Here is a 12,523-nt window from a genome sequence, read left to right on the forward strand (position 1 = left end):
GAAAGAGAGAATGGGCATGCCAGGGCCTTCAGCCAGTGCAAAGGGACTATAGATGCATGTACCCCCTTCTGCTTTTGGCTTATGTGGGTCTTGGAGAATCAAACTGGGATCTTTTGGCTTTGTGGGCAAATGCCTTAACTGCTAAACCATCTCTAGAGCCTGATTTTATGTTTTGTCACTGGTGCATGTTGATAGGTTTTCTGGGCTATGTGGCCCTTTTTATTATTATGAACAATCCTCTTCCCCCTGGGAATATCCTATGTTTGGAAACACACTATACTATATCTGATATCAGTGTAGCTATCTCACTGTGATCATTGTCTCTTGATGACTAAGTTTTTTACTCTTTACTCATTGAAAAGTTACTCCACTATTGCATGAGCAGCTTGGTCTTTAGCTAAAGACTCAACAACTCTATGTGCATTTCATTGAACTTTCTGGACTTCATTTCTTCTACTATGATCTTTATATTTTGTTTTATAAGTTTTTACCTCTCTGCCCTTTCCTTTTATCTCATTTGCTTCAACTTCATAAACCCAGGATCTGGTTGGTTTTTCTCTTCTGTATGGTCTGTAAGTTGTGTCTGGCAGAAATCTAAAGACAGTGTGGCTTTGCCCTTCCATTTTCTCAATCTTCGAAGTCCTGTATTGCCTGTCTTAAAGTCCTAAAAAAATTCTTACATATTGACTAGTTTCATACTTATTTATAATAGGAGAGTCAAAAGAGAAGCCATTGGATGGAGTTGAGTAGTGTTAACCAAAAAAAAAAAAAAAAAAGAAAAAAAGAAAGAAAAAGAAAAATAAGGCTTTTAAAACATGAGGGTGTTCAAGTTTTGCTACCACTAAAAGGCTAGAGGACAAAGGGCCTCAAAAATCATGTAGAAGATTACCATAATTATAGATGATAAAACTGGGGTAAAAGCAAACAGCTATCCTTACCTGTTGATGTTTGGTATGAAGATTTACAGTTTAGATTAAACCAGGATCTTTTTGTTACTGGCTTATTCTTTTTTTTTTTTGGCTTTCTGAGGTAGGGTCTCACTTTATCTGGAATTCACTGTGTAGTCTCAGGGTGGCCTCGAACTCAAGGAAACCCACCTACTTCTGCATCCCAAGTACTGGGATTAAAGGCATGTGCCACCACGCCTGGCACTGGTTTATTCTTAATCATTGTAATGTCCTGTCTTCTTGTCATGTTGATTGGGAGGTGAGTATGTCATTATAATTCAAATTAGTAATAGTAAAAGTGACATCAACAATTCAGTGAAGTTTCAAAGTATTCTTTTTTGTTATGTTTAATGTTGAATTATAGATTTGATTTTAATTTTCTTGTGTGGTATCTTATGGTATCTGATTAGGTACCAGTTTTTATAGTAGTTGATATATTACCTAATTGTCTGACTAAATATAATAATAAATGTATAGAGTCAGTCATGCAAATTTCCACAAAATAGGAAGAATAGATAAAAATATTTTTAATGTTTCTTTTTTGTATTATTTGTTTTTTAAAAGAAGCCTCTCTTTTTTTAATTCATTTTTTTATATATTTAAGAGTGACAGGCAGAGAGAGAGAGAGAGAGAGAATGGTGCACCAGGGCTTCCAGCCACTGCAACCAAACTCCAGATGCATGCGCCCCCTTGTACATCTGGTTAACTTGGGTCCTGGGGAATAGATCCTCAAACCGGTATCCTTAGACTTCACAGGAAGTGCTTAACCGCTAAGCCATTTCTCCAGCCCAAGAAGCCCCTCTTTTTAAAATTTTATTTTTATTCATTTATTTGACAGAGAAAGAGGGAGAGAGAGAGAGAGAGAGAGAGAGAGAGAGAGAGAGAAAGAGAAAGAGAGGGAGAGAGAGAATGAATGAGAATGGGTGATGGGTGTGCCAGGACCTCCAGCCACTATAAATGAACTCCTGATGTGTTCCCCCTTTGTGCATCTGGCTAACGTGGGTCCTGGGGAATTGAACTAGGATCCTTTGGCTTTGCAGGCAAATGCCTTAACTGCTAAGCCATCCCTCCAGCCCTATATTGCTTGTTTCCTGAATGTTATTGAATGCTTCATATCTCTTATGTATTTCTCACTTACTATAGTAATTAACTGATGTTTTATTATATAGACTAATACACTCATTGATTTTAAAAGTTGGCATTACTTTGTTTCCTTTTCTCTCTCCAAGGATATTTCTTTGATGCAACAGATGTACCTCAGGCCATCTCAGATGCAACTGGAAACACCTCAGATGGAAGCAGAACCAGGGCTACAGATAAATGCTGAGGAACCTCAAATGGTAAGGTCTCTAATAAAAATTCTCCTTGTTTATATATTAAAATAATGGTCTGTCTTGAGTTATTGAATATTTATTGGGAGAATAATTTCACATGCCATTTTAGAAGTGTGTTAAATGTATCTCTTCCAATGACACACAGGGAGTCTTGGCTCCTTGGCTTGCTGTGGCTGACTCTAAGAGACCTGCTCTGTGAGCATCAAGCTCTTTCAGAAGGAAAAGTTTTTTTTTTTTAATTTTATTTATTTATTTATTTGAGAGCGACAGACACAGAGAGAAAGACAGATAGAGGGACAGAGAGAATGGGCGCGCCAGGGCTTCCAGCCTCTGCAAACAAACTCCAGACGCGTGCGCCCCCTTGTGCATCTGGCTAACGTGGGATCTGGGGAACTGAGCCTCGAACCGGGGTCCTTAGGCTTCACAGGCAAGCACTTAACCGCTAAGCCATCTCTCCAGCCCAGAAGGAAAAGTTTTTAACAGTTGAACTGGTTTAGAGACATTAAAGCCCATTAAGATAGTTGGAGATTTAATTAAAAATTATTACCCTCTAACAAAACATCACTTTATTCTATATTTAGCTAAGAGAATCATTAAAAGCACTGACAAGAGGAAAATTTTGCTGACTAGTATGGACAGTTGGCAGCAAAAGTTGAGAAATAAAGCTTCCCTATTGTCCATCATTGGTAAAATAATTATGGTGTTCAAAGCAATTGAGAACATATTCTCTGCTGGTAGGAAGTTTCCCATCTAAATTAAATTAAAAGTAAGTATTTAATTAAGTAAAAGTCAATTAATGAAAAGTAAATCCATATTTTCATAAAAGGCTTATGATTAGTTGATTTACATAGGATTTGTAACTCACCAAGGTTCTATAAGTTTGAAAAAGATGACCACACATTCATAAAAACTGAGATCACACTTCATTCAGATAGCATGTGGGTCTTAAAACTGAGATCACACTTCATTCAGAAAGCATGTGGGTCTTCTCTTTTTAAGCAGCCTGGTCCTGGGCTGTTATGGTTGTCACAAATGGTAGAACTTCCAGGTTGTGAGATGCTTCTTTTTGAGACTGTCTTTCTCCTTTATATCTGTGTCACCTGCCTCAGGACCCAGCATGTCCCTGGCACTGGTGGCCACTTGCCAGTGGTCAGTGTGGTAAGGAATTAATCATCTTTGAAGCCTTATCACAGTGCTTCTGTGGGCTTAAGATTTGTAGGGCAGCTGCCTCAAAGTGACACTATCCACAGGCACGTAGGAAAGACTGTGGCCATTAATCCCTATTAGGTAGAGTAACTGAAAAAATAAGATGAATTAGTCTTGACCCAATAGAAATCATTCATAAAATAAAACTGATTTAATGCCACTTACCACATTTATGTTAAGTATAAAGAATGACACTGTTTTGAAGTAAACTATGTGCTAGCAATTCTAGTTAAGATAGCATCTTAACTATTTAAAACACGGATTTAAATAAAACATTATTTTCCTTATTATTTTGTGGGAAATAGTTCCTCAATGTTTACATGTTACAAGGAGCCACCAGCTCTCTTGGCTCTTAAGAAGGAGCTCACCACTACTACTACTACTACCACTACCTCCTCCTCCTCTTCTCCTCCTCCTCCTTCTTCCCCTCCTCTTATTTCTCCTCCTCTGCCTTCTCCTCCTCCTCCTCTTCCTCTTCCTTCTCCTCCTTCTCCTCCTCCTCTTCTTCCTTCTCCTCCTCTTCCTTTTTCATCATTTTCTTTTTCTCCTCCTCCTCCTTCTCCTCCTTCTTCTCCTCCTCTTCCTCCACTTCCTCCTTCTCCTCCTCCTCATTCCCCTCCTCTTCCTTCTCCTCCTCCTCCTTCCACCTCCCTCTTCCTCCTCCTCCTCCTTCCCGAGGTAGAGTCTTGCTCTAGTCCAGGCTGACCTGGAATTAATTCACTATGTAGTTTCAGGGTGTCCTTGAACTCACTTCTGCTACCTCCTCTGCCTCCTCAGTGCTGGGACTAAAGGCATTTGCCACTGTGCCCAGCAGCTTACCATTTCTTTAGAGGTGAAATACCTCTTCTACCTGGCCATAGAAGAAAGGCTTTTTTTTTTTTTGTAATATTATTCATTCCAGACATGCTATTCTTGAGCTTATGTATTACCCAGCAAAAGAATTCTAGTGTCTATCTTACCTGTCCTTGGAATGCTGTAGAATCTTCCATTGGTTCTTGTACTTCAAAAAACATATTATTATTATTTAATATTATTATTATTATTTATTTATTTGAGAGAGAGAAGGGGAGGGAGGAAGGGGAGAGAGAGAGAGAGAGAGAGAGAGAGAGAGAGAGAGAGAGAGAGAGAGAGTGGGAGAGAGAGAGAGAATGAGAATGGGCACGCCAGGGCATCCAGCCACTGCAAATAAATTCCAGATACATGTGTGCCACCTTGTATATCTGATTTATGTGGGTCCTGGGGATTATAACCCAGGTTCTTTGGCTTTTCAGATGCCCTGCAAGATGATATTATACAAAAGGGATACAGAAGCCAAACTAAGGGAACATACATAGCTCAAACCTAGAATTTTTTTGAGCTATGAAATAAATAGTATAGTATTGATTTATAACCCAAATGATAAAGCCAGTATACAGGAGTCCATACTGATATAAATAAATGAGGGAGGAGACAAATCTTCCATACAGAATTCCAAACAAAAGATGTCAATACTGCTTCTTGCAGAAGCTAGATGGTAGACTTCCCATCTCTTTGAGTATTGGTTAGATGTACTGATTTGATCCCAAAATACAGGGCATGGAGAGAGGGAATAGAAATTTTACTGGGAAGAACCATGGCAAATGCTACTGTAGCCAGTGATCAAAATTAATATGATCAATGCTATCAGGACTTCATCTGTGATGTACTAAGAGGGGCACATTAAGTTAAGGAAAATCAATAAAATCCTGACAACATCTAGAATTTATATGTATTTATGAACCAATGCCACAATAAAGAAAGATAGCAAGTGACACTAGGGGAAATAGAGATACATTTACAGAAACTCTCCATGCTTTCTATCTTCTTATGTGTAAAATTATTGTAAAATAAAGTATATGTAAAAAACCAAACTAACATCATTACTAGAAATATTTTAGTACTCAACATATTTTGAATGTAACAGTTTTTAAACCATTGTGGTGAATGATTTCATCCCATATTCATGTACACAGTGAAATTATTCATTCATCAATTCCCTTTTTGTATTATATAATGAGCATTGTCTCTGACATGACTAATGCAAAGATAGCACAAAAATGCTTAACTCATTTAGACATAGACCAATATAGATAAGGTGACAAAGTAGTACATTACTATAGATACTGTATTGGACATCAGTTAGATAGGTGAGGAAAATTGGAATATTACTTTCCTTTATTCATTCACTTATATTTAATTGTAGAATGTCTATAAAGTGCTAGGTATTTAAAATGGTAAAGATGAGTAAATACTAAAAGGATTTCTCAAAGCAAATTTTTGAAGGACTCAACCTTTTTAGTCTCAGGATGCTTTTATACACTTAAAAATTTTAGTGCTTATTCGTTTAAAGAAGAACAATATTAAGCCAATTACACATTAACTTTTTATGTTATTTTTAGGAAAATATACACAAAAAGTTTGAGTGATAAGAGTAGGAAGACCTTCCGTTTTTTTTTTTCTTTCTAAACTTGATATTTGGCACTCTTTGTTAGTGCACCAAAATTCTCCATGTGGTACTTAAAGATTAGTTGCATCATAGAATCAGAAAACAGATATATAAACTTGTTACATACAATTACAGCAAATTGATTGATCTATTTTGCTGTCTATGAGCTAGGTTTTCACTTTGGAAAATTTTGTAATCTTACATGTTAATCATTTTAGAAGTATTGGTTCATCATTTTACCCACCACTGCTTCTCCGTCATCTGTGGGAGTTTCAATACAGTTGAGAAAGATGGATAATATCTTAGTGTTATGGAAGTATTTTTGACATCATCACCCTCCTGGGGAGGGTCTAAAAGTCTGTGAGGTATCTATAAGACAAATTTTGAGAACCGTTAGTCTGTTGTATGAAAGGGAAATAGGTAGAAAAGAGACACTTTAGAAATAGGTTATCTAGGTTTAAACAAGCTTTGCTAACTTAGTCTGACTTTGGTCAAATTATTTAAATTTCATAAACCTCAGTTTCCTCATCCACTAAGTGGAGTTACATAAGTGGCTACATCATGAAGCCATGCTGAATATTAAAATTAGATTAGCTAATGTTTTTATCTGTTATCAGACAAGGTTACGAGGATGACTGTTTGGACAGTCCTAATGTTTGGTATGTGCTCCTTGCTGAAATGGAGACAGTGGTGGACTAGGAAGGATTTGGTGGTGCAGCAAGGCAGGTTTGGCAGAGGTCTGAAGGAGAAACTGTAGCTGAAAAGCAACCATTGATTTCTTCTTGAGCTTTTCTTCCTCCATTTAGTATTTTAGTCGATTGCACTTCCATTTGTTTAGGCCCCAGACCCATTCCCTGCTTGATTATGTGGAAGAGGCTTGGAACAGAGAAATTTATTTTTATTTATTTATTTTTTTAAAATTTAATTTATTAGTTTTCTTTTCAGCAAATACAGGCAGTTTGGTACCATTGTTTAGGCTCATCTATGATCTGCCCCCTCCCATTGGACCCTCCTTGTTGATGTAAATGGGTCGTGCATTGTGGAGTTAGCCCACAGTTATTGGTATGATAAATGTCTCTGCAAATCATGACCCAACATGTGACCCTGACATTCTTTCCGCCCCCTCTTCTGCAAAATTTCCCTGAGCCATGTTGGGTTCATTTTTGGTCTGCTTCAGTGCTGAGGTGTTGGGGGCCCCACTCTTCAATATCAAGCTACCATCAATCATGGGTACAAGAGGGCCTACACCTATCAAACTCTCTATCAAAAAATTAAGTGTTATCTCAATTTTCCAGGTGCTAACTTACTCTCCGTTGGAGAATCTGCTTCTCTTTTTCAGATAGATGCAGATCCTAAGGAGAGAGCTGCCCCAACATACCTCAAAAGGGACCCAACTGAAACTAAGGAACAGAGAAATTTAAAAGAAGGAAATGATTGACAATGCCCAAAGTTATGGGACAAAAACAACAACAACAACAACACCAAGAAAAACAAATGAATTTATCATAGGCAGGTAGTATAGATGCAGGGTATGTAATACTGTAGTTCACCAATACACCTACTTTCCCATTTTATGAAAATAATGTTAGCCACCCCCCTTTTTTTACATATAAAGAGAATGATTAAGTAACTTGATCAAGATCAAACATCTATTTATTGACAGATCCAGGACATAAATTTAATATCTGCTGGTTAAGACACCATTAATCTTCTCACAGCCTCAGCCAGTAGCTTTATAAACATGTAAGTTCAAGGTTAATGCTTCATTTTATAAATTTTCTGGCCTAGTTATTCCTGCTTACATAACAAAGAAGCTTCTTCAGTATTTTGACACTGTAGAACATGTTTTACCCTTTATTTTACTTATTAGCAAATAATAAAATGGCATAATTGTAAGGTAATTCTTTATAATTAAGACTTATATTTAAGTGAGACTAGTCTTATAATTTGTTTGACTGTGGCAATGAAATTTTAACTGGCAATGGTTCATAATCACAAATAATCATTGTTAATTGATTAATATACAAATATAGCCCCAAAGATTCTTTAGGATTTGGTGAGATACAAATATGTCCACAAGACATTTTAAAACACAAAGCAGGTATGAGTGTGACATTTTATGAACATTCTTACTTAGATTTCGGTTGGAGCTGTGTTATCAAGTGGCAGTCCTGAGGTAAGGCTCAGCTGTTCCTTTGGGAGCTAAGGTAAGCTTCTGGAAGGGCAGCTAGATGTAAGGAAAGTCATTTCTCAGGCCCATAGAGCCTCAGCTTTGCACAAGACCATGTTGTTTCAGTGTACCCCAGGCTGGTCTAAGTGCCAATGGGTAATGGAAGTAAGAACTGTCCAGAAGTGCTGTTTGAGGAATATACCCTAGCTGGATTCGTGAACGTTGGTGGCATTTGCCAGAATCGAAGTCTGGATATTTCCTTACATGCCAGGTATAACAACTGTGGAGTAGGTGTGTTTTCTAGGGCAAAAATCTCAGAAAAATAATTTTCCAGCCTTCACATGATTTCTTGTCAATTTGAAGTTTTCTCTTGAAGTCTTCAGAGGAAACTACCTTTTCTAAATTTCAATAAAGTACTTCCCTGTTTATCATTCTGGATAGTACACTTTGCAGAACTGAAGACTTTGGAAGGACTGGTAAAGTAAGTTTATTGTACATTTGCTTTCTTCTAGGTGACTATGCATGACGAACTTCCTGAAGATGTGTCAAGTGTCTTCCAGGACGAACAGGAGGACATGTTAGAGTGGAAAGCCTCAGAAGTGGAAAGTGTAGTATTTAAATCTGAGGATATTCCGGGAGTTCAGCTAGAAGATGATTTAATTAAACCTCTGGAGGATGGGTATCCCAAAAGTGATTTGAAGACATTCAAGCGGCCTTCTGTAAAGGTAAACAGAACAAAACAAAATTTGTACCAGTAACACTTAGAGCTAGGACAATTGATAATGTACAAATGTTCAGAAGTGGCTCAAGCACAAACTAAGATATGATATGTTTGTGTCACCCTTAAAGGGGCATTAGAAGTACAAACTGGCAAGTTAGGAAAAGAGACATTCTGGACTTAAGGATTTTAATATCAACTAAAATTGTAGCACTGGGGTAAAAGGGCAGATTTTTAAGGAAAGAGTGTTTGGGGTCTTTCAGAAATTGACCAGGTGTCTTCTAGGCATCATTTCAGGGATATCAGGAATTGTCATCCTGGAGTCAGTACTGAATGAGATTAGCAGCACTTATAAATTTCTCATTCAGATTTATCCCATTCTCCTACTGTGAAAACATTTCCCATATTGATTTCATTTATGTGTTACTTTGATAATTTTTGTTATATTCATACATTACCTTACTATTATTTAACTTGATATTCAAAATTGAGTCAATCACTTTTTGACATAAACAAACTTATTTTTAAATAGAAATCTAATGGGAATATTGAAAAACTAGGCTTGGGATATAACTCAGTGGTATAACATTTGCCTAACATCCTCACAAGACCCACAAAAATAACAATAAAAACAAAAATCCTTCCTCCTCCCAAACTTTAGCATATCACTGTGGTTATCAGCAGAATTAATTTGGAGAGGGGTACCCCTTCTTGAATAAATAGCCCCTTTGTCTGTCTGTCTCCTCCAGTTTCTACTATGATTCATTCCACTTTACTATCCATTACCGGTTCTTTAACTTTTCCCAAGGACTCTTAACTGAAACCTAGACCGTCCTCTTCCTTGCCTTTTACATACAGTGAGTTCTTAAAGCCTATATTCTTCCTAAACTTTGCTTCTGATTTATTTCTTATTTTTCTCATTTGCCCTTATCTTTGGCAGGGTCCTGGTAACCTTGTGCCTGCATTAGTGCAACTATCTCCTAGTTTTTCTTCATCTCTCACACCCTATTTTCCTAGGTTCACCCTGTAAAATACTTATTGACATGGGAACATTTAGCAGAACTCAGAGGGGGGCAGGTGGAAGCAGGAGAATCAGGAGTTCAAGTTAGCTACATAGGGGGTTCCAGGCCAATCTGGGCTTCATGAGACATTGTCTCAACTATAGATAGCAAAAATAAATAAATAAGCAAACAACAGAGGAAAAGGTACTTGTCCTATAGTTGGTGACTAGCTGATTAATAGGGACTTGGAATATGAAGACTGCCAAAGCTAAGGGAGCCCACTTGTCATTCTCTGCTCAACGTGAACCCTGTTTTTAGGTTTCTTGGCATCTAGAGACATCTAGGTGAGGTCACCACCTTTGTTCTTCTGTTCTCACCAAACATTGAGATGTTAGAGATAAATATGAACATAAGAGTTAAGTGGCTAGTGTGTCAAAGAACAAAATGGAACTAAATGAAAGGAAATTTAATCCCTACTTAGAAAGGTTTTCAAATGTCAACTCTTTTGGCTTGCTGTGGCCACCATTGAATGTTAAGAAATTGTGGCATGCCAATCATCCCCATAGTCAGGCTATACCATGAGAATCACCCATGTCAGCCTGAGCTACATGTGAGATCCTGTCTCAAGAAAAAACTAATATGAAATAAAGAAGGAAATTATGCAAGTTTATTTGTTTGATAAAATAGGCAGTTATTTAGTAAAATAACAATTGGATATTTACCATATGCCAGCCACTTTGTTAAATATTTTTACACACACATGCACACACACATGCTCACACTGTGTGTGTGCATGTGTGTATATATGTGCTTGCATGTTTATATCATGTATGTGTTCACATATGTGTGGATGCAAGTGTATGTGCTGGCCAGACATTGACATTGGATGTCTTCCTTAATTGCTCCCCACCTCATTTTTTGGAGACAGGATCTCCTACTCAACCTGGAGCTCATGGACTCAGCTGGACTAGCTAGCCAGCAATCCTTGTCACCACTTCCCCAGGGTTACAGGTATGTGCTGCACAGCTGAACTTTCATGTGAGTTGTGGGTATCCAAACTCAGGTTCTTGTGCTTGTTTTGCAAGCACTTTAATGACATATATTTCCTCACCCCTCCCCGTGGTTCACACATTTATCTTAATATTCCTATTATTATCCTTATTGTATAGTTTAAAATCTGAATCATGAGACAATAGATAAATTGTGCCAGTACAAATATCTAGTTATGTTTTAGATGCAGGGCTTCAACAGAGTTTTCCTAATTATGAAATTTTTGTTATTTATTGCTTTGCTCATGTCCTCATTTTAACAGCAAATAACATGTGTCTGGTTAAGTACAACTTCTGAGACTGAAGCCTGGCATGGTGGTACGTGCCTTCAGTCTCTAATGTGGGAAACAGCTGAAGGAGGACTGTGAGTTCTAGACTAGTTTTGGTTACATATCAAGACCCTGTCTCCAAGAGAAAAAGAAAAACAAAACAAGACAAAACAAAACAAAGAGCCTCTCTGCTATGAAAATGACTAAGGGTAGTTCACCAGAGTGGGAAGAATGGTTTGACTAGAGAGAGCTGGAATATACTAAAAGGGCTCTAAACTGAAACCAGGAATGATCCAACATTAGAAAAGAATATTATCAATTTTATTTATAGTTTATTGTGGGTATATAAGAAATACTACAAAAAATAGGACCTTAAATATTTCTGTGAAACATTCTTCTGTCACCACTAAGAACCTTATACTTGTTTATTTGCATTAAGATTCCAAGATCAGTTATTATCTGAACTTTCATCCTGCATACAGGCCGTAAGGCTAGTTTCTAGCATCACTTGTGGAGGAATGAGGAACCGTATACTCCAGCAAGCCAGGACAGACTTCAGGGACAAAAAGACTTTCTCACATAGCTAATAAATAGCCACAAGCAATGATAAGAGAGTATGATAGGACTTCAACTTTTGGATACATGCTGGAAGGCCTCGAGCATAAAAGAAACTTTGAGCAGTGCTTGTCTTACTGGCCATTTCTCCTCTTATAGTTCTTTACTACAATGAAGGCCATTAATACTCTGAGCTAAGTCATAGCCAAAATCAGAAAAAAAAAGATTACCTAGATGTAATAGTGACTATGTGAAGAAATGAATGTCACAATAGTGAAGCACTGGCTAGCATCTTAGAAGAGAAAATCTTAGTAACAATTTATGAAAACACATGTTTGATCATACGAACCAAAATTCTGAAAGGAAGATAGGAAGAGGTGAGAGGTTGTCTGTCAACCCCCTCAAGTTATCATACACAATCACAGGTAATCTCTTGCCTTCTGAGTTTTGAAAATAAACACAAAATATGAAAGAAAAATATCACAAATAAACATAATGTAGTATGTGGCTATTAAAAGTTATGCCAAGAAGCCTGAGAGGTTCAGAATGAGTTCTGTGACAGTGGTAAGAACAAAAAAAAAGGTGATTCTCATGTTAGTTTTGGTGCAAAAAAACAACTTTGTCATCATGGATGAATGGTGTAATAACAACAGATGATGGAGTTGCCTTTACTTTTGGAAAAAAAGATCAAGGTTTTAAATAAACAAAAATATGACAGCGGAAAAAAAGAAGCTGATAAACTCATGCCTCACTTCTTAAGTCTGACAAAGAAAGTGATCTTTAGTCTCTAAAAAAATTTGGTTTTAAATG

The 12,523-nt window shown here is 37.2% G+C and overlaps 1 protein-coding gene across 1 annotated transcript in view; it reads left to right on the top strand.

Annotated features, from left to right (window-relative positions):
- Window positions 1–12,523, top strand: part of Ttc6 (tetratricopeptide repeat domain 6) — a 313,619-nt gene that overhangs the window by 71,984 nt on the left and 229,112 nt on the right. The window contains exons 2-3 of the mRNA XM_045155567.1: window positions 2,177–2,287; window positions 8,634–8,846. Of these exons, the coding sequence (XP_045011502.1) occupies window positions 2,177–2,287; window positions 8,634–8,846 (324 nt within the window). The remainder of the gene's footprint in view (window positions 1–2,176; window positions 2,288–8,633; window positions 8,847–12,523) is intronic.

This window comes from Jaculus jaculus, chromosome 7, assembly GCF_020740685.1.
Source record: "Jaculus jaculus isolate mJacJac1 chromosome 7, mJacJac1.mat.Y.cur, whole genome shotgun sequence".
Lineage (NCBI taxonomy): Eukaryota > Metazoa > Chordata > Mammalia > Rodentia > Dipodidae > Jaculus > Jaculus jaculus.